Here is a 26424-nt window from a genome sequence, read left to right as displayed (position 1 = left end):
TGACCTAAGTCTCACACCTTAATCAAAAATTACCTGGAAATGGACAGTGGACATCAATGTAAAATGTAACACTAAACCCTTTATTTTAAAATAGAAAATCTTTACAATCTAGAGATAAAGAATTATTTGACTTGACCTCAAAAGCAAGATTTATGAAAAGAAAAATTGATAAATAAAACTTCATCAAAATTTAAAATTTGTGCTTTTTGAAAGAGTCTGTTAAGAGGATGAAAAGATACAGAATGAGAGAAAATAGTTGTAGCAAAATAGCCAACAAAAGCCAGTCCCGAAAGTTTACATACTGTATTATTTCATGCATATAAAAGTACAAAATGACAAAATTATAGAAATAGACAACATATTAGTGGTGACCAGGATTTAAGGAGACGAGGAAAGAGAGGGACGTGGAAATAGCTATACAAGAACAACATGAGGGATCCATGTGACTGTGGAAAGTTCTTTATCTTGACTGTAGCAAAGTCAGTATCTTAATTGTGGTATTGTATCAAAGTTTTGTAGATTTTACCCTTGGGAAAAAAACTGAGTAAAGGGTGTAGAAATCTCACTGTATTATTTCTTATAATTGCACATGCACCTACATTTATATCAAAATAAAAATTAAATTTAAAAATACAATTTTTATTAAGTTCACTGTTTTTTTTCCTTATGTTCCTAAGGGAAAATTAATACTGTAGCATGACCTATAAGGCCCTACATTTTTTGACCTCTGCTAGCTTACTTGTCTGTCTTCATCATTTACCATTTCCATTCTCATACTGAATCTTTTTTCTGTTCCAGGAACTCAACATGGTCTTCCAATGTTTAGAGTCATTTATTAAAGTCTTCTTTCTATCTGGATCATTTTCCCTACTTCTTTCTATTTATTTGACTCTTATTTATCTTGTAGTTTTCAATCTATAATTCACTACTTTTTGGAAACTTTTAATGACTCAGTACCTTCCAAATCTGGGTTAATTGTCACTCCTCTAAGCCCCAACAGCATTCTGTACTTGCCACTACCATAGCACTCATTACACTCTTTTGTAAGTATCAGCATGTCAGAGTCAGGCTCAGTATCCTTTCATGAACCACAATCTTCATGAGAAGAGGAACTGTGTTTATTTTGTTCATCACTGTATTCTTTTCACCCAGCACAGCACATAGCACATAATGGGCACTCAATAAATCCTTTTGGATGAATGAATAAACCTAGCCTCAATTCCAAATTATTAGTAACTAAAACATGGTTTATCCCAAGCACTCCAATGCTCTAGCCAAAATCTCTTTCCATCTTCCTTTTCCCTTCTCTGCTCACATCCATCTATCATAACATCTTGTGGCTCTAACTTCAAAGTATCCTGTAGCACTACCTTCATTTTCTCACCATTCCCACTACTCAACACCCTATGCCAAGCCATCGCTATTTATTTCCTGAACTATTGTAAGAACTTCTGGACTGGCCTCACCCTTTCCCACCTATATTAAAACCCTAACTCATTATCATAGTCTACAAGTCTCTATGTAGTATTTTCTCAGGAAATTTACACATCTTCTCTGTGCAAGATAAGAAGATTAAATATAGATATATATTCTAAAAAGACACACATATATGTATAGAGACATAGAAATAGATTTTTTTAACACAAGTGACGTAAACTACACACACATATAGCTAAACTTGAGTTCATTACAGAGAACAGAAATCAAGTAGATTTGGTCTCTAAATTCAAGTTGCATAGAATTCCAAAAGTATAGACTTGTTTTTTGAGTTGGAGTCTCACTCTGTCGCCCAGACTGGAGTGCAGTGCACCGCAGCCTCGACCCACTGGGCTCTGGTGATCCTTCCACTTCAGCCTTCCAAGTAGCTGGAACAACAGGCGCACGCTACCACGCCCGGCTGATTTTTGATTTATTGTAGAGATGAGGTCTCGCTGCCCAGGCGGGTCTTGAACCCGCGGGCTCAGGCAATCCACTCACCTCAGCCTCTCAAGGTGAGGGATTACAGGCTGAGCCACCGAGCCCGGCTGTATAGACTTGTTATTAGCTTCCATTATAGATGAAGGTCTAAAGTCCTTCATGTTAAAAAAAAAAAAGGCAAATATCCTAACAGTTGAACTTACAATCATACTTTAGAGAAGATCTGATTGGTTAATTTGGCTCAACATTCTAAGGAACCAGAAGATTTACAAGTTAAGTAAGTTTAGGTAAGCATATTATGGTGGGCATCTAGATCTTTTGTGAATTCAGGGAACATTGAGAGAGGTGATGTCAGCAAGAAAGCAGAAAAGGAATTTCCAGTGTTCATCCACTCACAGAAACATCCATTTGAATAACTAGTCACATGTAAAAATATTTACACAAGAGCTAAGGAATCCAGGTAAGAGATTACTGCACCTGGGTGGTGCACAAAAATAGAAAAAAAAGATGCATTGAAGAGGATAGAAAGCACAGTTTCACATTACCTGCATCACCCTTCTCCCACATAGAAAACATGAACTTCTTCTGTATTGGAAATGCAGAGTGAAGTGAGCACCAGAATTCACTGCAGAGCCCACCAGGCCAGTCCCCATGGACCCAGGCTGAAGGCCTGCACCTGCCGACTCCAGTCATAGGCCCACTCATTGGATCCAACCTTTAGGCTCACCCCAGTTGACCCAGGCTCCAAGCTAGCCCATATGGACCCAGACATCAGAACATCCTGTCTGAGGACCCCACCCAAAATCTCTGGGTGGGCTGACAGGTAAGGCACTTTCCCTGATGAAGTCAGTCTGTAAAACTGGAACAGGTGCCTACTTCTTCAAATGTGCAGACACCAACACAAGTTTAGCAAATTACCTTCTCTCATGTGTTCTGAGAGCACTGAAACTCTAGTAATATACCATCAGGCCCGTCTCAATCCACAACATAATAGCGGCAACATCAACATCAAAACTTTGTAGGACACCAGGATCAAAAAAAGTTAGGAACATACACCAGGAAAAAGAACAGCTTTTTCAATAAACAGTGGTAGGAAATCTGGATATCCACATACAGAGAATGGATTTAGATCCTTATTTCACACCATATACAAACACCAACTCAAGATGGATTAAAGACTTAACGGTAAACTCTGAAACTGTAAAAAAGAAGACATAGTTTGGGATTATATCAAAAAAGCAAAATGAAAACAAAAACAATAATGGACATAGTTTGGGATTACATCAAACTAAACTTCTGCACAACAAAGGAAACAACAGAGAAGAGATAGCCCATGGAATAGGAGAAAACAGTTATGAATGGTATGTTTGATTAGGGACTAATATGCAAAATATACAGGTAATTCTAACAACTCAACAGCAAGAAAACAAGCAACCCAATTTTTAACAATGGACAAAGGATCTGAATAGATATTTTTCAAAAGAAGACATGCAAGTGACCAAAAGACATATGCAAAAATGCCCATCATTGCTAATGATCAGGCAAATGCAAATCAAAATCACAGTGAGACAAAAAACAACAAGGGAACAAGTGTTGACAAGTATGTGGAGAAAAGGGAACCCTTGTATACTGTTGGCAGGGATGTAAATTGGTACGGCCATTATAGAAAACAGTATCAAGATTTTTCAATAAACTTTTTCTTTTTTTTTTTTTTGAGTTGGAGTCTCACTCCGTTGCCCAGGCCAGAGTACAGTGGCACACTCACAGTCACCCCGGCGTCGATCTGCTGGGCTCAGGCAATCCTTCCGCCTCAGCCTTCCAAATAGCCAGAACTACAGGTGTACTCTATCACACCCTGCTAATTTCTTGATTTATTGTAGAGATGAGGTCTCACCAAGGTGCCCAGGTTATTCTTGAACCCATGGGCTCAGGCAATCCCCTCACCTCGGCCTCCCAAATTACTGGGATTACAGGCTTGAGCCACCATGCCCGTCCCATCAATAAGCTTTTAAAACAGAATTGTTGGGCAACCCCTTCGGGTCCCCTCCACTATGGGAGCTTCTCTGTCCTCTCAATAAATCCTGCTTTCTTTGTTAATTAATTAATTAGTTAAAACAGAATTATTATGGGGGGCCAGGCACAGTGGCTCACTCCTGTAATTCCAATCCTTTGGAAGGCTGAGTCAGAAAGATTGCTTGAGACCAGGGTTTGAGACCAGCCTGGGCAACATAGCAAGACTCTGTCACCACAAAAAAATTTGGAGAACTTAGCAAGGCATGGTAGTACACACCTGCAGTCCTAGCTATTAGGCAACTTGGGAGGCTGAGCTTGACCTCCTGCTTGACCTCAGGAGTTTGAAGTTAAAGTTGAGCTATGATTACACCACTGCACTCCAGTATGGAAGACACAGCAAAGATCCTAGTGCTAAATATATATATATATATAAAAAGAATTAACTATGAAACTATGACCCAGTAGTCAATCAATTCCACTTTTGGGTATATGTCCAATGGAAGTAAAACCAGTATGTCAAAGAGACACCTGCATGCCCATATTCACTGCAGCATTATTCACAATAGCCAAGATATGGAATCAGCCTAAAAAGGAAAACTGCACATCCTGAATTGGGCATTTATATTATTGTCATGAATGCTAGCAATTGAATCCCCTTTGGTGGTTTTCTGACATCAGTGTATAATGTTAGCTTTATTACCAGTCATCTCAGTGAATAAAGGAAAAAAATTAAAACAAATAGAAATCAATGTACATGATTCACTAGGACAGTCAACTCACAATTTTCCAGGCTTATAACCACAACTGAGAGATTGATAAAGAAAATGTGATGGGCTACACACACACACACACACACACACACACACACACACACACACACACACACACACACAATAAGAAAAGAATTGTCAATAGTGGAAAATTGCTGGGATGGGTGGAGGCTGGGATTGGCAGTAGTGGGATTCTGCTGGGGGAGGAGGGGGACACCTTATCAACAACGGTAACTGCATAATGAACATTTGTATGCCTAACTCTGAATTGTACCTCAATCTTTAAAATAAAAAAAAATTTAAAAAGTAATACTATACAACTGAAATAAAAGAAGTTTAGTTATTTGCAACAGCATGGATGAACCTGGAGAACATTATGCTAAGTGAAATAAGCCAAGTACAGAAAGACAAATATTGCATAATCTCAATCATACATGGAATCTAAAAAAGTGGAACTCATAGAAGTAGAAAGTAGAATTATGGTTGCTAGAGGATGGCAGAAATAGGGAGACGGTGGTCAAAGATTACGAAGTTCCAGTTTTGTGGGACAAGTAAGTTCTGGAGATCTAAAGTATAACACAGGGATTACAATTAATTATATTGTACTATATATTTGAAGTATGTTAAAAGAACATATCTTCAATGTTGTCACCACAAGTAAAAGATAATTACGTGAGGCGACAAATATATTAATCAGCTTTACCATGATAATCATTTCATAATGTATGTGTATATTAAAACATTGCGGGGCAACCCCCTCAGGTCTCCTCCCACTGTGGGAGCTTCTCTGTCCTCTCAATAAATCCTGCTTTCTCACTAAAAAAATTGCATTGTACATCTTAGATACAATTTTTACTTGTCAATCATATCGCAATAAAGCTGGAAAATAATTAAATCCTTAATTTTCAATTCCCCATAGCACTACTTTAGACACAACTACCAGAAGAGAGAATGAATGAATGAAAAAGTCCCCAGGCAGAAAAAAAGTTTCTCTTAAAAGATGATCTGTTTTCCCCAAGGTCATTGCTGAGGTAACAGTTCTTGGAAATTCTCTTTAAACACATTAGGTTGAAAGTGAATATTACTTTTAGTTAGCCAAAGATAGCAACTGTCTACTCTTCCACCACAATAGTATTCTTTTCTTCCCTCCCTCCCACCTCTGCCTATTTGTTTAGGTATCTCAATTGCAAAGTAAAGTCATGTTCCTTTATGTTCCTAAAGTGGAAACATTACTCTGAAACATGTGTTATGAACTCTTAAACTACCACAAAATTTTCCATAGCTGCATTTGAATTGTAGATTCTATTTAACCCAGCTAAATATTTAGGGTCTGCCAGTAAACTATACATTTTGACAAATATCAATATATTTACAATTTCTACATATACTTAAAAAGCCCTCTCCTTGATTTATTCTTCTGTGGCAGAGATTCAGGAAGCAATATCCTGAGCACTGCAAGCAGAGGTATTATTTTAATATTTGTACAGAGAAAGGAAAACTGCATATTCTGAATTAGGCATCTACATTATTATCATGGATGCTAGTAAATGAATTCCCTTTGGTGGTTTTCTGACACCAGTGTTTAATGGCTGTTTATTACCAGCCATCTCTGTGTAGATCAAGGCAAAAAATATTTAAACAAATAGAAATAAATGTGTATGATACACTAGGACAGTTAACTCGCAATTTTCCAGACTTATAACCACAACTGATAGGAAGATTTATCGCCACAGCTGCCTGTATTAAACTTCTTTTCCTCGCAGTTGAAGGAATCACATTTCTTCTTGGAGATTAGTCATTTGTGGGGGTGTCATCAACTGCAAAATGCTTCTGTTATGAATGAGGTGCACTTCCGTGTTGCCGTCCAGCCCTAATTTTTCACCTCTTTTGGGGGTTTTTCCCACACCCACAAACACGTTTTACTGACTTACATCATCAAGTTTTCTTTAGTTGTTATTCAAAAATAAAACTTCAGGTTGTCTTGTTTGATGGCAATGTTATGTCACAAGGAAGGCTGGGATGAAATTACGGTTTTGACTCATGTTCACAAGGGTGAAATCTAAGTAAAAGAGACATTCTACATGGATCATGAAAGTAAGAAGGGAGAAAATATTTCTTGGGTAGCTATAAGTGTCTCCAACACTGTGTGAGGTTCTTTATGAAAAATATCTCATCTCATTCTTGGAACAATCCTGCAAGAGGCTAGGTGATATTCCCACTTCATATCTGAGAAAACTGACTTTCTAAAATTGTATAGCTTATTAGAGGCTGGTAGGCATAAGGATCCAGTCACAAATGACTCTAAAGCTTTTGTGTGCCTTTTCTCCATTAGACCATATAGCCTCTGTAGCCCTAGAATACAGTTGAACATTGTTACAACACTGCAAATTATGGGGATTTTAAAAATAAGGGCTTTATTAAGAAATTAAGAAATATCAATTTTGTTTATTAAGAAATAATTTACATACCATACAATTCACCCTTTCAAACTGCACAATTTGATGGCTTTGAGTATTTTTCACAGAGTTGAGTAACTAATCTCATAGTAAATTTTAGGTTATTTTCATCGCTTCAAACATAAACCTTGTATATTTCGGCTATCACCTGCACTCCCATCCTCTTTCCCACCCAAATCTACCACTAATTCAATTTCTGTCTTTATAGATTTGCCTATTATAGGGATAATTCATATGAATGGAATCATATAATGTGTGTCTTTTTGTGACTGACTTCTTGGCATGTTTTCAAGGTTCATCCGTAGCTACTCTGTAGCATATATCAATCAGTACTTTATTCCTTTTTATGGTTGAATAATATTCAATTGTATGAATATACCACTTCTTGTATCCACAGCTTGTAAGGACTTGATGCTGTGTCTAAATAAGAAGATTCTAAAGCTGAAAAAGTCCTCAATAGTTATATTATTACCTAAATCCTGCAACACTGATTGGATCTGTCCTACTTTTTTCTAGAAAGATCTGGGAATATGTATCCTGAAACTTGCCCAGTACTGCCTCATAATTTCTGGTAACTATTGGCTTCATGAAAACATTTTGATTAATCAGATTTTGTTTTGACCTATATAGAGATAGCAGATCTCTGTCAATTGAAGACTGATGACAGATTAATTGAGCAATGAGTGAATCTACTAGATGTTTGGTTTATTTTATGCCCCTTTTACTAATTTGGTTTTTATTGAATTACCTGGTTGTTTAAGAAACATATAGATAGTCTAATTTATCAAATTAGTTTGTATCTAAAATGACAACCAAAAAAACCACTTAAAAAGCAAAATAAATACAAGCCATTCACTTGGCATCATAGCTAGTTATTTGAGTTTAAATTTATTTTTAAAAGTATAAATTGGCCAGCCAATGTGCTTAAAAACTGGCAAAAATTATTTTGTGAGCAAATATAGCATATATGCAAAAATAAGCCCTACCTCTTTCTATCAAAGTTTTACTCAATCACCCATTTATGTTCTTTTTGAGAGTAATAGGACTATTTAATTATAGGTTTGACTATTGACTAGAAATGAACCAGAAATATTGACAAAATATAACCTAATTTAAGTACCTTTCTTCAGGACCCAACAGTGTTAACAATGTTATCAGCCTTCCCTTGCCGTTTTAGGTACTAAAATTAAAAAAGAAGAAAGCCTTTTATATTTGAGCAATTGAACAAGTATACAATAGAGTCTAACACATTTGTACAAACCCTACAAAGTCATGACTACAATGAAACAAAGAACTCTTTGGCATTTATCTTGATTAATAACAGAATATAAACACTTAGGAACCACTTTAAGCCCTAAAACTACAAATGTGCCTGAAATTGAGTATTCAGAGAGAGTAGCACTGGTTAGAACCACCAAGTGCTTCATTGGGAGAGGTTTTTCTTCAGGTATGAACAGCAATTTTTTTGTGACCTACACCCTGTTGGTATTTGTTACACAAGATACATGGAATTAATATACAAAATAGGGTTTACAGAACCATATTCTAGAATTTTTTTCCTCAGATCTCATTTTACAGGTAAACATCTTCTTAGAAATAATGTACAATAGACCCTCAAATTGCATGTTAACATGATTCCATCTCATGATAAAAATTATCTTTTGTATGGAAAACACTTCATCATTTTAGAAGTACTATTGCATAAATTATTTTCTTTTACACTTACAATTTCTTGTTTTAAAGTGTTTTACATATTATATATTAATAAATGTTTTCTCAACATTTTCTACAAATATTACATTTCTATCACATCAATTTTTTATGAAAAGGATAAACTGAAATTATTATTATTTCCCTCTCCTTTTTTTTCTTTGTTGTCTCTTCCATGCTGTATTTTAGCAACTGTTTTGATCATTTTTGCTCCCAATTCTCATACACACCTCATAAGCTTAGCATTTATGCTCTCCCTGAAAGTTATGGCCAAGATTGTGATTTTTTTATCCTTCTTCCCCCATAAGATCCCATATACATAATTAACTTACCTAATCCTTTTTATTTTTGTCTTGGTCAACTAGCTCCCAAAGACTTCTGACATAGCACCTATATAAGATATCTGAAGCTGGGTCTCTTCCTTCCTGCTGTCCTATCCCTTTTCTGTCTACACTAACCCAATTTTTTTCTAAGTGGATGCTGTCTTTCTTGAACAAGTCTTTTACATCCTTATCCAAATTCCCTTTTGTGAATTTACATGGCTTTCCCAACTTTATTGTGTAAAATTTCCTCTCCAGTGAGACGTAGGGTATAAAGAGGGGAAAGAATGAAGAAAAACTTTCAGGTGTTAAGGCTAAGAAGAGTGATGCTGTTCTGAGGCAGGTGCTCAGATGTTTTCTGAGTGAGCCAATATGTTTTTCCTAAGTTCTGGAAAGACTTAAACTGATGATAAAAATTTGGAAGGAATGAGAAGAGGATGGAACCACAGAATCTTGATAAACATTAACATTTAAGGGACAGAAAGCAAAATAAATAAAGGTGGTTAGAGACATAGGAGGAATGTTTTTATTTTTTCAATAAGGCTTTTCCTGATGACTTATTTAAAAATGGTAAACACTTGGCCCTCTGCTCCTCCCATTCTACGGACAGCCGGTCTCTGGTGCTGCGCCAGCCGCGTCATCGAGACACCGTGGGGAAGGTGCAGGTCGGAGTGAATGGATTTGGCCATATCAGGCGCCTGGTCACCAGGGCTGCTTTTAACTCTGGCAAAGTGAATATTGTCGCCATCAATGACCCCTTCAATGACCTCAACTACATGGTGTACATGTTCCAATATGACTCCACCCACGGCAAGTTCCACGGCACCGTCAAGGCTGAGAACCTGAAGCTTGTCATCAATGGAAGTCCTATCACCATCTTCCAGGAGCGAGATTCCAGCAAAATCAAATGGGGCGACACTGGCGCTGATTACATGGTGAAGTCCACCGGTGTCTTCACTACCTTGGAGAAGGCTGGGGCTCACTTGCAGGGGGGAGCCAAAAGGGTCATCATCTCAGCTCCCTCCGCCGATGCCCCCATGTTTGTGATGGGTGTGAACCACGAGAAATACTAGAACAAGCTCACGATTGCCAACAACGCCTCCTGCACCACCAACTGCTTAGCCCCCCCTGGCCAAGGTCATCCACAACAACTTCGGCATCATGGAGGTACTCATGACCACCATCCATGCCATCACTGCCACCCAGAAGACTGTGGATTGCCCCTCTGGGAAGTTGTGGCGCGATGGCTGCGGAACTCTACAGAACATCATCCCAGCGTCCACCAGAGCTGACAAGGCTGTAGGCAAGGTCATCCCTGAGCTGAACCGGAAGCTCACAGGCATGGCCTTCCGTGTCCCCACCGCCAACGTGTCCATCGTGGGCCTGACCTGCCGCCTGGAGAAACCCGCCAAATATGACGACATCAAGAAGGTGGTGAAGCAGGCATCCGAGAGCTCCCTCAAGGGCATCCTGGGTTACACTAAGCACCAGGTTGTGTTCTCTGACTTTAATAGAAACACCCACTCTTCCACCTTTGATGTTGGGGCTGGCATTGCCCTCAACAACCACTTTGTCAAGCTCATCTCTTGGTATGACAATGAATTTGGCTATAGCAACAGGGTGGTTGACCTCATGGCCCACATGGCCTCCAAGGAATAAGATCCCCCAGACCACCAGCCCCAGTGAGATCACAGAGGAAGAGAGAAGCCCTCAGCTGCTGGGGAGTCCCTGACCACACTGAGAACCTCTCCTCCTCACATTGTCCATGGAGGGGGGAAACCTAGGGAGCCCGCCTTGCCATGTACCATCAATAAAGTTTCATGTACTCAAAACAAACAAACAAACAAATAAATAAATAAAAATTGTAACACTCTCCCTGACATTCTTGGCATCGGTAATTTGGAAAGACAGTTTCAAAGAAGTATAGGGGTAAAATGTGAGCTTGCTGTGAGGTGTGGAGCAAATGCAGGTGAGGAAGGGGAAACAGCTAATGTCCTTCGCTTGGCTATCAATGGGAAGAAGTTACAGGATTTTGTTAGCAGGGATTATAGATGATTTTTTAATATAGGAGAGAATAGAGAAAATGAGGACCAAAGGTCAGTAGAAAGATTCAAAGATTATCAGAATATGATTAATTGATGGAGAAAGTTCACTGAGGAGAGGAGTTGGAACCTGGAGGGGAGAAGAACACACACGCGCACACACACACACACACACACACACACACACACACACAAATATAAAATATATCATTTATAGAATATATAAAATATATACTGTTTATAGAATATATAAAATATATACTATATTATATGTAAATATAACATATGCTTTCTATATATTTTATATTATACATAAAATATTATACATATAACATATAATATATTAAACAGTATATAAATATATAAATAAATATGTTATATCTAATATATAATGTGCATATTATACAATATATAAAAGTGCCCTCTTCTACTGAGAAAAGTGGGGAGAAGAAAAAGATAGAGCCTGGTATGGGAATTTTAGGGTAACAGGAATCGAAAAACTGGAAACCTCTGCTCTGAAGTTTCTGTTTTCTTATACAAGTAAAGGGGTTTGAGAGGTAAAGGGTTTGCGAAACTGGTAAAAGTTTGGAATAGGTTTTGAGGAAAGGAATAAGGGAGGAATGGAACTGACAAGGTGATTCTCATACTTGAATCTGCATCATAAATATGTAGCAGACTTGTTAAAACACAGAATGCTGAGTCCTACCCCCAGAGTTTTTGATTCAGCAGGTCTGAGGTGGAACCCAATAATTTGCATTTCTAGCAAGTTCCCAGGTGAAGCCAATGCGGTGATCACATCTTGAGAACCAGTAGCCAAAGGAGATGAAGAGCAATTGCCAGTAAGTGTGAAAAAGATTCAGCTGAAATCGAAGGCCTACCAACAGGTTTGTGAAATTGTTGTCAAGTAACTATTAGCAACCCAGGTATAGAGAATCTGAAAAAGTAGCTAGTTGGATAGCTGGGAGTGTCCTGATCTGCAAAGATGAATGGCAAGCAAATTAAATGAAATGCAAGTCAAAAGCAGATTAAATAAAATGTCAACATAAAAGGTACCTAGTTGATACTCAGTAAATGGTAGCTGCTTTTCTGTGTTCATGCAATAGTCTTGCTGCCTCCTCCAGGACTGGCTTCATAGTGATGCAGTCTGCCCCTGCATATTTTTTTCACTGAAATCATACCAGGAAGGTTCTTAAATGTCACTGTAGACAGGCGACTCTCCAAGTAAGTGCCATATAAGTCACTGTGTTTCAGGTCACTCCACCCATGCATAAATCTTCCATAGTAAACTAAGGGGGCAACTGTTGCCTTCCGAATGACCCCCCTCAAATCCCCTACTTGTACCTGTCTAATGTTAATAAAGGTTTTTGTTTTATGATTTCCATTTATTTATATGGGTTCATTATGTACATGATTTTTCCTATGTCCTCAAATTCAGGAATCATATCTCATTTCCATTTACTTCCCCTGCAAACACTGAAGTCATGTGGTATAGGGGATCATCCCTGCATCTAGACCCACTATTGAACAAGCTCTCCCTAGGTTCACAACTATGGTAAAGGCTATCTTTCAAACCAGACCATATTTGTATAGCCAGTGAAACCAGACTATATACAGCTTGCTTTTCAAATCACGTGCTTGACTGTTGCCATGTTGTATGCAAAGATGCACCTATCTTTCTACATGTCATATAAAGATGTCATTTTTTTTTATTTTTGAGTCATGATCTTATTACATCACCCAGGCTGGAGTGCAGTGGCACGATCATGGCTTCTGAGCTCAGGCAATCTGTCTGCTTCAGCCTCCTGAGTAGCTGGGACTACAAACCAGGCCACCACACCTGGTTATTATTATTATTATTATTTTTGTCTTATGTAGAGATGAGGTCTCACTGTGTTGTCTAGGCTGGTCACATTCTTATAGAGAGAGAAAATGTTATATGCTATGTTAGGCTGAACCCAGTTCATGGCAGTACTGGTTGCCCAAGTCACACTGTACTTAGGTTACAGGGGTCACGTGAATCTTCCCTGTAATGTTCCAATTTTAACATAGATGCTGCTGGGCTGAGCACAAACCACATTTCATGCACAGGGAGCTGGCTACTTCCTATATATCTAAAGTAAAACTCTTCTCCCACGCCACCAGTCCTACTTATGTCATAGTGTTATGCCTTATGTCACAGTAGTGAAATCTCCTCAAATTCCATCACTAAAGCAATTCTTAGCAGTCAAGGCCCCTCAAACTTTAGTACATACAGAATGGTTACATACAATATCTCTACGTGTGACATTGTGCACTAACAACAACTGAAGAATTAGGAATCTCTGAAGAACTGCTTTAATGATTTTCATTTATTTATATGGAATGAGACATCCAGAATAACATGGGAGGATTTTAAGATTTTTGTGGAGAACAATGAGGAACATTCAGCTAATTTCTAAACAGCATGCATATTGACTTGTGAACACTGTATATTTTAAAGGCAGCTGTCACTGAGATCACACCTGCCATTTAGTTGTCTGCAGAGACTGCCCTCCAAATAACCCTGGATAGGTGGTTGTGCCTCTAATTACACCCTGTGAACCAGAGTCCCAGAAATCATCTATGAAAAGTCTCTCCTTAAGTTACATTTACAGATGCAATGGAAGCCATTTACAGTTTTGCTCTAACTAGGCCCAATAAGTCCACTTTAACTGAGACAGTTTGCAGTTGAGGTCATCTCCTCAGGAATTTGCTATGGACTTGCTAAGGGGATTGGTTTCCCAGCACTAAAGTGAGATTTGCTGTTGTAACTTGAGTTGAGACACATAAGACAGCTGGTGGTCTACCAAAAGGAAGGGAAAGCATGCTGAACAGAATAAAAGCAGCTGTGGGATCCCCAAACATGGGGTCTACCACATCTGGCACTGGCAGGACTTCCAAATAATCTGGAAGTTTTCCAGGCTGCTGTCTTCTGATTTCATGGTCACCAGTGCTGAGCCTCTTGGACATGTTTCCTCTAATCTTTAGAACCAAAAATTCCCATTCATATACAAGGTGGTTGGTTCCAGCTGGAAACAGCTTCTGCAAGATAAACACACATGAGCCAAGTCTCTAGAGATCTAAAAATTGACAACAGTTCCCTGTTGGAGATATCTGTCTATGTAGACAAGACAGGTCATGGTGAGCTAGGTTTAAGAAGATAAGCAGAGTTTACAGCCGTTGAAATGTCTTGGCCATGCAAAAGTTGTACCATTCTTTGGGAGTTTTGTTAAGTGAAAGATCAAGATAGATAAATTAAACATGAATTTATGAATGTTCTTGAGGGTGGCAGTGGTTAAAAGGGTGGCTACCATTTTGAAAACATGGGGCAAGCAAAGTAAATCATCAAAGTATTTGCACAGTATTATGTATTTGTATACATCAGTGATTTTCTAACTCTGTTATCAGAATCTTAGTGATCCCAGACATCGCATCAGCACCCTCTTAAAAAGGGAAAAAGGTAGACAAAAGTGAGAATGACTCAAGATGCTAGATATGACACTCCATATGGTTGTGCTGTCTAGTATGGTAGCTAATAGCCATAGGTGGCTATTTAAGTTGAAATTAATGCTAAGGAAGATCAAAACCTTAGCCCCTCAGTCACACTTACCTCACTCCAGGTATTCACTCAATAGCCACATGTGGCTAGTGGGTATCATCTTTGACATTGGGCAGCACAGATATAGAATCTATCCATAATCTTCAGAAAGTTCTATTAAACAACACTGCTACAGAATTTCAGCTTCCCTAATATATATATGGCAATTGAAATGGGGTGGAAGAGAGAATAGAGAGGAGAGAGAGAGAGAGAGAGACAGAGAGAGACAGACAGACAGAGAGAGAGAGAGAGAGAGAGAGAAACAGAGAGAGAGAGAGGGAGAGAAACAGAGAGGGGGGGGAGAGAGAGAGAGAGAGAGAGAGAGGAGATTGGAGAGAGAGAGAGAAAAAGAATGCCTTTTTTTCTCTCTAGGCTGTTTCCACTTGGCCACTTTCCCCAGAAATGTCCCCTCCACCACCCCAACCCCACCTGACCGATGTAATCTTCTATAGGCTATTATGTAATTCTCTGGTTCAGAGAATTATTGTAACTGCTCCTGTGGTATGGTGTTCTTATAAGACCAATCATTGATTAGCAATTAAACTCTGAAGAGCAGTAATTGATGGTCATCTTCTCTTAATGACGGAAAAATATGTTGACGCTAGGGTCATACTTTTCCCTCAGTGTGGCCATGAATTGTATGTAATCTTCACAAAAAAAGATACTGATCAAGTGAAGATTACTGGGCTTATTTAGACGTTCCCAATGTAATCACACTGAAAGGAGGCCTTTCATCTCCAGGTCTTTTCTCATTCCTGCAAATTCCCTCTATATTCCAAAACTTCTTATAACACACAGCACTAGCCCACCAGGGGTCCTGTGATCTTATATCTGCTTCAAAGTTTTGGGAGCTAAAGTTAAAGTTGTCCAGATTCTTATCTAAGCTTCTATTTCTGCCAGTTCTTTTCTTTAGCCAGCTTGAAATTAATCATACCGTGTTCCCTGGCTCTTATTATGCTGCACTATTCCAGTTTGATGCCCTGGTAACTTTCCTGACTTTCCTACACCCCAGATTTTGGCTAACATTCTGCTTATTGATTAATCATCTCATCTGAGTAATAATATGATATGGTTTATATAGACTAAAAATGGCAAATAGGTTACATTTCATTTGCTAACTCTGATCAATCACTAGTAGTTGCCTAGAATGTAATGCTGAAAAGAATTAAGAGGCTATGTCCAAGCTCAGTGGGATAGAATGCAATGATTAATTAGTGATGTGTGCCATGAGCATAGCAGAGATATGCCACATATTGCCATCTCGGAAATAAATTAATTAGCTCTTATGTCTATTTTTCCTGGTATTAATCCAAAAATGTTTCTTACTCTCTTTAACTACTTTTATGGTTAATCTTTCCAGTTTTATGTGCCTTTGATAACCCTCCCCCTGCTCACAAGACACAGGCACAAGGGCTACCCATATTCCATAAATATCCCATCTAGGCTTCATTTTAGGGTTCTTATAAACTGTTCTGCATCTGGATCCATTTTTATTGGCAACTAATCATCTAGAGCATTGAAAAGGCCGGATATTAGTGCACTATTTTACATTTTTGTTTTAAAGATGCTACTTTGTATCCAATTTAGAAAAACAAATTGATTTTTATATTTACTTGAAATATAAAAGGGCTGATTATGGAATTTGTGTTCAAAATGAGGCATCTTCTGTATTTTTGAATATTTTCTTCACTGGAGAATTGGTATCAATTTCAAGAGACACTGCAATTTGTTTTGCATCAAAAACATTTCATGAAAATATCCCTTTGTTTTAGTCAAATAATTTCTTATGTCTGTTGATGATTTTAAGATAATTATGCACATATAAATTTTGTTCTTCTACAATTTTACTTAAAACATAATGTCAAGTTATTACTGAGAAAATAAATTTAAGTGGATATTATTTGATATTAGTATACATTTGACTTGAATTCTAGATTTCTATATCTTGTTTACATGTTCCTGTTTAGACACAACAGTAATTTTGGATATTATTAAGTCAACAAGATCTTTCAATTATCAAACATGATTCCCGATTGTAACTTTCAAGAGAACAATATGTATTCATCATACCAGAAAAAGACACTTTGCTTCTAACTGTAGAAACATGGTTTCTACAGATGCTGATTTTTTTCTTTCTTCTTTCTTTTTTTTTAATTTTAAAGATGTGGGGTAAAATTCAGGATTAGGTATGCAAATGTTCATTATGCACATACCCTTGTTGATGAGGTGTGTCCACCCCCCCCCCGGGAAGATTCCCACTACTGCCAATCCTTTTCTTATAGTATTACGATAGTTGTTCAAGGTCCACTCACAAGTGAGAACATGTGATACCCACTTCTCTGTTTCCATGACAGGTCACTCAGTACTACAGACTCCAAGTCCATCTAGGTTGCTGCGAAGTTCACAGTCCTGTCCTTCTTTATGGCTGCATAACATTCCATCATGTACATGCACCACACTTTTTCTATCCAGTCCTCTTTCGATGGGCAACATGGTTGGCTCCATGCCTCTGCTATTGTGAACAATGCTGCAACAAGCATACGTGTGCAGGTATCTTTCCCACAGAGTGACCTGAGCTCCTCTTGGCACACTCCCAGTAGGGGGATTGTGGGGCTGCATGGAAGGTTGATTTTTAGATCTCTTAGGAATCGCCAAACTGCCCTCCACAGAGGCTGTACTAGTTCACACTCCCACCAACAGTGCAGAAGTGCTCCCCCATCGCCGCATTCTCTACAGCATCTGTTGTTTTTTAAGTTATTGATGATGGCTATTCCGACTGGAGTTCAGTGGTACCACAGTGTGGTCTTAATTTGCATTTCTTTGCTGACTAGTGAGGCTGACCATTTTTTCATGTATTTGTTGGCTGCTGGTATGTCTTCTTTCAAGAATTGTCTATTCATATCTTTTGTCTACTTTGTAATAGGGTTGTTTTTTTCTTTTTGGCACATTTGAGTTCCTAGATATTAGCCCTTTATTATAGATAGGGTTGGTAAATATCTTCCCAGTCTGTGGGCTGTCTCCCTGCTTTCTTGATGGTTTCTTTGACTTTGTAGAACTTGTCAAATTGATGAGGTCCCACTTGTCTATCTTATACAAATGCTGATTTTAATAGAACAAGAGCATTTACCACGTGTGGACAATTATTGAAGTAAAAATACAAATTCCCTGTATTTTGAGTTAACAATTTTATAATAAAAGTAAACATTCAAAAGGATAGCATGTTTATTATATAAATGGTTTCCCCTTAGGTATGATGCTATTATGCAGGGCACAAACTTAAAAGTCTACTTCAAATTGTTAGCTCTGAATTCTTTATCCCAAATTTCCTGTTTATCAGTGCTTGGTGTGAATTGAAGAGGAGGCAATAATGCAACAAAGTTAGGTGACATGAGCATCTGGTTCACTCACTCATGTAGTTATTCATGCCTTCTCGTCCTGCTTGAGTCAAGCTTAATTGTATTACTTTGTTGTACAAGGTGTTAAATGGGCAGCTTCTATGTCTGTTCAAACTTATGAAATAGTGGCTTTAATAACACCTAGATCATGATGGGCATCTAGCTTGCTAGGTACCTTGGTATCTTTTGCCCAGTCTCAACTAGGGCCCAGTAGCATATTAGAAGATGATTTTTACATGGACATTTTTCTGCTATGAATGGCATGGTCTCTCTCCAGAGCCCTGAAAATCTGTATTGTTACTCACCTATTGAATTTAAATTACGTGTTGGGCCCCTCTCAACAAAAGGGACAAGGTGCAAAAATTTGTCCTTTACTTGGGAAAATGTCCCAGCAGGTTTCAGACACTCCTATAACTTCACCATTATGGCAGGACCATGAATCTTTATGGGGTTTATCTCCCATATTTTGATATACGAGTACTATATCATACTCAGGAATTTAGGGGTAATGCCATTTCCAGTCCAGTTCATCCAAATAAATATGATATGGACAAGAATGGCTTCTCAAGAGTTTCAAGATATTCAGGATTCCTATGGCTTATGTCAAACATCATGAGTTAACTTAGCACTGAGGCATGAAAGTGTTTTAAATTGCTGTATTTACAATGTAAATATGAATTGCTTTCACTCCCTGCTGATGTGCATCAAGATGAAAGCATTCTTCCAAATCAATAGTTGTACACTAAGTGCCAGAGACTAGGTTGATCTGCTCTCAGAAAGATACTACACCCAGGACAGCAATTACAATCAGGGCTTTCATTTGTTTAAGTTTATAGTAAATCACTGTCATTAGCCATGAGCCACCTGGTTTTACATAGTTCAGATGAGAAAATTGAGAGAAGAGAACATATCTCTTAAATCTTTGATGGTGACACCAATTTCTGCAGTACCTCTAAGAATATGATTCTTTTTTCTAATTTGAATGTCTGTCAAAAGTTTGGGAGGATTTCTCTTGTTTTTTCCTACTATAATGGTCCTTCATCCACAGGTGAGAGAAACAATGGGAGGGGTCTTCCTTTCTTGGCATCTAAGAATGTGTGTCCCAATTATACACTCAAGAGAGTAGAAAAAAAAGCCACAATGTAAGTGTGTGAATCCATTTAACCACTATGAGATAGGCTTGGGCAAAATTCCATTTCTTACCTGATTCCTAGAGCCTCCATACTAAACAGAGGAATATGATGATATTTTAGGTCTTTTGTGATTGATACCAGCTGAAGCTCTACATACAATTGTCCTAGAATCTGAATATTTCCTTTTCCCCACTGTAAAAGTATCATGGAAAAAAATCTGAAAAGGGAAACATTAAAGAGATATTTGCTGCTTATACTTGAGGCCACCCAGAAAAGTCTTGAATCAATGTGTCTGTGAACAAATTAAATATAGAGGGATTACAATTTTCAATTTGTGGGATGGGACGTCAACTTTCTAATCACCAGCTTTCTATTTTTTTTTATTATAATAACATTGAGAAACAGCATAGTTGGCTTCCCATCTAGGAACACCATAGTCTATTTTGATTGCTGTCAATGTCTATGAATCAAGGCATGGCAATTATCATTCCATCCTTGCTACCTATTATATTAATAATGGTTGATGGTGCGTAGTTTTTATCTGGTCTCTGCAATTCCAAAATCTCATCATCCGTATTGGTATTATAGAGCTCATTTCCATGGCAGAACCTCACACTGTCAACCCTAGCCTACAGACAACAGCCATCGCTGAGCTCAAAGATACTATTGTCTCTATCACTAGTGCATCCACTATTAAGGGGGTAGCCTCTGGTCCTCCTAGGGTACAGAGTCAATTTGTGGGTTTTCGAGTCTTACATTGTAAATCTATTTTAACCCCCTTAGTATATAGTATGCCAAGAAAATTCAGGTATGTCTGCTGTGGTTACTGTAACCCATCAATATGGCCAGGCTTATAGAAGCCATTCAAGTAAATATTAGGAACAGCTGTAGGTAGCCTTGCCAGAATATCAAATTTGAATTCACAAATAAAGTATATTAAAGGAATGTGGCAACAACATGCCACTTGTGAGCTGCAATTTTCTTTCCTTATAAATAAAGGGCATCATTAGGACAATTGGTGGACATTAAGGTCAACAGATTGGCTAAAAATATTGCATTCATGTTAATTTCTTCAATTTGATAACTGTATTGTAATTGTATAAGAATGTCCTTGATTTTAGGAGATAAACAATAAAATTTTTAGGATTAAAGGGCATAATATCTTCAATTTATCCTTAAACAGTAAATATGTATTTATGTGGTAGGGGAAATAAAGGTCTAAGGGAGAGAGAGTGAGAGGGAGGAGGGAGACATAAAGCAAATGTGGAAAAATATTAACATTTGGGGAACCTAAGAATTATTTGTACTATTTTTGCAACTTTTCCTAAGTTTGTATTAATTCAAAATAAAAATTTTAAAATGTTCTAATGTATAGGTAAGTTTTTCATTTCCCATGACAATAAATTCTTCTTTTCCAGACATATTCTGCCACCTCTTTAGGTCTTATAATTCCTTTGATGTTTAGGTTATTTCTCCCTAAATCAGGGTTTGCACTAGATTGAATCCCATAAAATTATCATGGCTTAAAGGGGACATTTTTAAAACCCTCCAAATTCAGATCTACACTTCCATGACTTCAAATCCTCAAAAGAATGGGAATGCATGTGAAATCAGACAGATTGCTTGAAGAGCATAGACATTTATCCACAAGGAACCCCTTCTTTAAGAACCATTATGAATTTTGGTCCTGCATTTTCTGCACCAGCCAGTACCAGTTTGACATCAGGTACTAATCGTATCAGAAGGAACTACATGATCTACAGGAGCACCCTGAATTGGGCCAAGGATCATTCCAAGCACTTCTTTCCAAGGTAAACCATCAAGTAAGAAACCTAATCTGGTTCTTTTGCGACATCCACTTCACTTGACCCTTTGGAAAACTCGAGTACCAATCTTAGACTAATTCCAAGTTAAAGAGCTTGCAAAACCTCTTACTTTCCACTTTCAGCTTTTCATTTCTTTACATTTAGCCCCCAACTTCTTATGTCTACCCTTTCCTGCACTCACTTATATTCCACTCATTTGCATTCCATTTGAACAACCAGAAACAATGAACTAGAGTTTTATGGCACAATATCTTTATTTCTCACTACTTTCTAGATCAACAGTTCAAAGAACCATACCTAATACAAATGAGGTATTGTATCTCATGATTTCTCCTGTACATGCTCTGATATACACTGCAAACTTTCTTCAGAATATTCCATGTGGGGAAAAAATCCTGAACTAATTTGAAGCATCCTGCATGTTTTCCAAAAGTTTATATCTATGTTTGAAGGGTTATAGAAGATACAAAGGCATTGAGGTGGGAGGTACAATGGGAATTATCAAGGTATTACCTTTAGCATTATCTATCTTTGTATCATCTGACATCACTGACATGTCAACTGTAGCGTCTAATACTTAGCCATTTCTTATTCAAATGTTGCTGCTTGAATAACACTGCTTGCCTGTCTGAAAAATCTTCCAGATCTGGCTGTGGTCACTGCTGCTTCTTTTTGCCTCTCTGATGCCTGAGAATTATTTTGTTGCCCCCATGATCAAGAATGGAAAATTATGGTTCTATGTGAAGTTCGCAAATGCTTAGACATGCAATGCTTCCCCCAAACCCGTGCTTTTCCCATACTGAGGGAAATTATTCTACTACTCCCATATACAAGGACTGAGAGTATCAAAGATCTCTTCTGCCTAGATAAACCACACAGTCATTTTCTCTCTGCAGTCTTGCTACCTCCCCAAAACTCTATTAGGAAAAGTGGATGTATGCTTTTTAAAAAATTTTAATCAATATTTTTTAGTATGACATTGCGGGGTACAGTTAAGGGCTAGGTATACAAATATGCTTCGTTCAGGCATCCTTGTTGATAAGGTGTCTCCCCATCCCCAGACAGATATTTACTACCACTAATCCCATCTCCCTTCCCCTCTCCCCCCATAGTTTCCCACCACTGTCAGTCATTTTCTTATAGTATTATGTTGGATGTTCAAGGTCCACCATATGAGTGAGAACATGTGATACTCAGATCTTTGTTTCTGTGAGAGGTCACTCAGTATTATAGTCTCTAGTTCCATCCAGGTTGCTACAAAATTCATGATTTTGTTCTTTTTTATGGCTGCATCATATTCCATCGTGTATATGTACAACATTTTTTAAATACAGTCCTCTCTTGATGGAAAGCATGGCTGGTTCCAGGTTCTTGCTATTGTGAAAAATACTGCGATAAACATGCAGGTATCTTTTTTACAGAGTGATTTGAGCTCTTCAGGGTATATTCCCAGTAGGGGGATTGTGGGGTCATATGGGAGGTTGATATTTAGAGCTTTTAGGAATCACTATACTGTTTTCCACAGAGGTTGTACAAGTTTGCACTCCCACCAACAGTGTAGAAGTGTTCCCTTTTCACCACACCCTCTCCAGCAACTGTTTTTTTGTTGTTGAGTTATTGATAATTGCCATTCTAACTGGAGTTAGGTGGTATCTCAGTGTGGTTTTGATTTGCATCTCCCTGATGATTAGTGAGGTTGAACATTTTTTCATGTGTCTGTTGGCTGCTCGGATGTCTTCCTTTGAGAAGTGTCTGTTCATATCTTTTGCCCATTTTATAATGGGGTTGTTTGTTTTTTTCTTTTCAGCACGTTTTAGTTCCTTGTAGATCCAAGATGTTAAGCCTTTGTCAGACCTGGAGTTGGCAAATACTTTTTCCCAGTCTGTAGGCTGTCTCCCTGCTCGCTTGATGGTTTCTTTGGCTTTGCAGAAGCTTGTCAGTTTAATGAGGTCCCACTTGTCTATCTTATCTCTTATGGCCTGTGGGTTTCGGGTTTTGTTCAGGAATTGGATGCCAGTTCCGATTTCCATGACGGTATGTCCTTCATTTTCTAAGGTTCTTATGGTTTGAGGTTTTACATTTAGGTCTCTGATCCATTTAGAGTTAATTTTTGTGTATAGGGATAGATAGGGGTCCTGTTTCAATCTTCTGCATGTGGTCAGCCAGTTTTCCCAGCACCATTTACTGACTAGGTTCTCCTCTCCCCCAGTGGTAAGTGGTGGAGGCTTTGTCGAAGATGAGTTGGTTGAGAAATTGAGGTTTTGCTTCTGGAATCTCAATTCTATTCCATTGATATATATGCCTGTTCCTATACCAGTACCAAGCTGTTTTGATGATTGTAGGTTTCCAGTAAAGTTTGAAGTCTGGTAATGTGATACCACCTGCTTTGTTTTTTTTGCTGAGGATTGTTCTGGCTATTCTTGGACATTTGTGTTTCCATATGAATTCCTGTGTTGTTTTTTCTAGGTCTGAGAAGAATGTTGCTGGTAATTTGATGGATATTGCATTGAATTTGTAGATTGCCTTAGGTAAGATGGACATATTGACAATGTTGATTCTTCCAAACCATGAGCATGGGATATTTTTCCACTTGTTTGTGTCATCTTTGATTTCTTTGAGCAGTGTTTTGTAGTTTTCATTGTAAAGGTCTTTCACGTCTCTGGTTAGGAAGATGCCAAGGTATTTCATTTTTTTTGTGGCTATTATGAATGGAATTGTGGTTTTTATTTGGGTTTCTGTTTGTTTATTATTGGTGTAAAGAAATGCGATTGTCTTTTGCACATTTATTTTATATCCTGAGACTTTGCCAAAGTCCTTTATCAGTGTAAGGAGGTTTTTGACAGATTCTCTTGGGTTTTCAAGGTACAGGATCATGTCATCTGCAAAGAGAGATAGCTTGACTTCCTCTTTTCCTATTTGAATACCCCAAATTGCCTTCTCTTCTCTGATCGCTCTAGCCAGGACTTCAAATACTATATTGAAAAGGAGGGGTGAGAGTGGGCATCCTTGTCTTGTTCCAGTTTTCAGGGGAAATGGATCCAATTTTTGTCTGTTTAGGAGTATGCTGGCTGTGGGTTTCTCGTAGATGGCTTTTACTATTTTGAGGTATGTTCCCCGTATGCCTAGCTGTTCAAGGGTTTTTATCAAGAAGGGGTGCTGGATTTTATCAAAAGCTTTTTCTGCATCTAATGATATAATCATGTGGTTTTTGTTTTGACATCTGTTGATGTATTTAATTACATTTATGGTTTTACGAATGTTGAACCAGCCTTGCATCCCAAAATGAAGCCTACTTGGTCATGATGGGTGATTTTTAAGATGTGTTGTTGAATCTGGTTTGCTAGGATCTTGTTGAGAATTTTGGCATCTATGTTCATCAAAGATATTGGCCTGTAGTTCTCTTTCTTTGTTGGGTCTTTACCTGGCTTGGGTATCAATGTGATATTAGCTTTGTAAAATGATTTGGGGAGAGTTCTGTCTTCCTCAGTCACCTGGAATACCTTCAGTAGGATTGGTATAAGCTCCTCTTTAAATGTCTTGTAGAATTCTGTTGGAAAGCCATCTGGTCCAGGGCTTTTTTTGTAGGTAGTTTTCTTATTACATAGTCAATTTCCTTGATTGTTATTGGTTTATTTAGGGTCTCAATTTCTTCTTGTTTCAACCTAGGCAGATTGTGTGATGACAGAAAATCCTCCATTTCCAAAAGGTTTTCAAGTTTGTTTCCATACAAGTATACATAGTAGTCTCTAATGATCTTTTGTATTTCTTCAGGACCAGATGTGACTTCATCTTTTGTGTTTCTGATTGTGTTTATTTGGGCTTTTTCTCTCTTTTTCTTCGTCAATCTAGCTAGGGGACCATCGATCTTGTTTATCCTTTTGAAGAAGCAGCTTTTTGTTTCATTGATTTTTTGTATTGTCTTTTTGTCTTCTATGTCCTGGATTTGCGCTTTTATTTTGGTGATCTGGATTATTCTGCTGAAATTAGGGTTTTTGTGGTCTTGCTTTTCCAGCTTTTTTAGGTGGCTTGTTAGGCAGTTAATTTGTGATCCTTCTATTTTCTTCATATGCGTTTGTAGGGATGTAAATTCCTCTCTTACTACAGCTTTCATCACATCCCAGAGATTTTGATAAGATGTTTCTTCATTTTCATTTGTTTCCAGGTATCTTTTGATCTCTGTTTTGATTTCATCATTGACCCAAGAGTTGTTTAGTATCATGCTGTTTAGTGTCCATGTCTTTGTGGGGTTTGGGGGGAACTTGTTGGTGTTAATTATTATTTTTATTCTACTGTGGTCCTAGTAGGTGCATGGTAAAATTTCAGTTCTTTTAAACTTGCTTATGCTTGATTTATGGCCAAGTATGTGGTCGATCTTAGAGTATGCTCCATGCGGTGTTGAGTAGAATGTGTATTCTGTGGTCTTTGGATGGAGGGTTCTGTAGGTATCAGTTAAGTCCATTTGATCAAGAGTCACATTGAGGTTTCGGACCTCATTGCTGATTTTTTGTCATGATGATCTGTCTAGGGTTATGAGTGCGGTATTGAAGTCCCCAGCTATGATGGTATTGGCGACAATATCTTTTTCTGTTTACCTAGGAGCTTCTTTATGAAAGTTGGTGCTACTATGTTTGGTGTATATATGTTTAGGATGGATATTTCTTGTTGATGTATTGAACCTTTTATCATTATGTAGTGGCCTTCTGTATCTTTTTAAATTTTTGATAGCTTAAAGGGTATTTTGTCTGAGATTAAGATCACAACTCCTCCTTTCTTTTGTGTTCCATTCACCTGAAAATTTGTTTCCCATCCTCTTACTTTGAGTCTGTGAGTGTCCTTCTAGTGAGGTAAGTCTCTTGAAGGCAATAGATTGTTGCCTGGTGATATTTTATCCATTTTGCCATTCTATGTCTTTTCAGTGGTGCATTTAGTCCATTCACATTCAAACTAGTTATTGAAATATGAGAGTTGATCCCTATCACAATGTTCTTACAGAGTTGTTCTTCCTGTTTGTGTGTTGTCTTTCTTTTGGTTTTAGAGTTGGATCATGTGTGTTTTTAAGCTTTTGCCTGTACTCTCATGAGGAACGTTGTTGTTCTTTTTTCCTTTTCTTCTGTGTTCAATACTTTCTTAAGTGTTTCTTTTAGAGGTTGTCTTGTGCCAGCGTAGGTTCTTAGGGATTCAATATCTGGGAAAGATTTCAATTCTCCCTCACTGATGAAGCCTAGC

The 26424-nt window shown here is 38.0% G+C and overlaps 1 protein-coding gene across 1 annotated transcript; it reads left to right on the top strand.

Moving 5' to 3' along the window:
- The first annotated feature begins 9762 nt into the window (after positions 1 to 9762).
- On the top strand, positions 9763 to 10951 carry LOC103269899 (glyceraldehyde-3-phosphate dehydrogenase-like). The gene is given in 2 exon segments (XM_021717286.1): positions 9763 to 10310; positions 10312 to 10951. Coding segments are annotated over 2 exon segments (882 nt in total). The 5' UTR covers positions 9763 to 9962; the 3' UTR covers positions 10846 to 10951.
- Positions 10952 to 26424: the final 15473 nt, after the last annotated feature.

Source organism: Carlito syrichta, unplaced genomic scaffold (assembly GCF_000164805.1).
Source record: "Carlito syrichta isolate Samal-C Ts95f unplaced genomic scaffold, Tarsius_syrichta-2.0.1 Scaffold309624, whole genome shotgun sequence".
NCBI lineage: Eukaryota > Metazoa > Chordata > Mammalia > Primates > Tarsiidae > Carlito > Carlito syrichta.
This window is presented reverse-complemented; position numbering and strand designations above follow the sequence as displayed.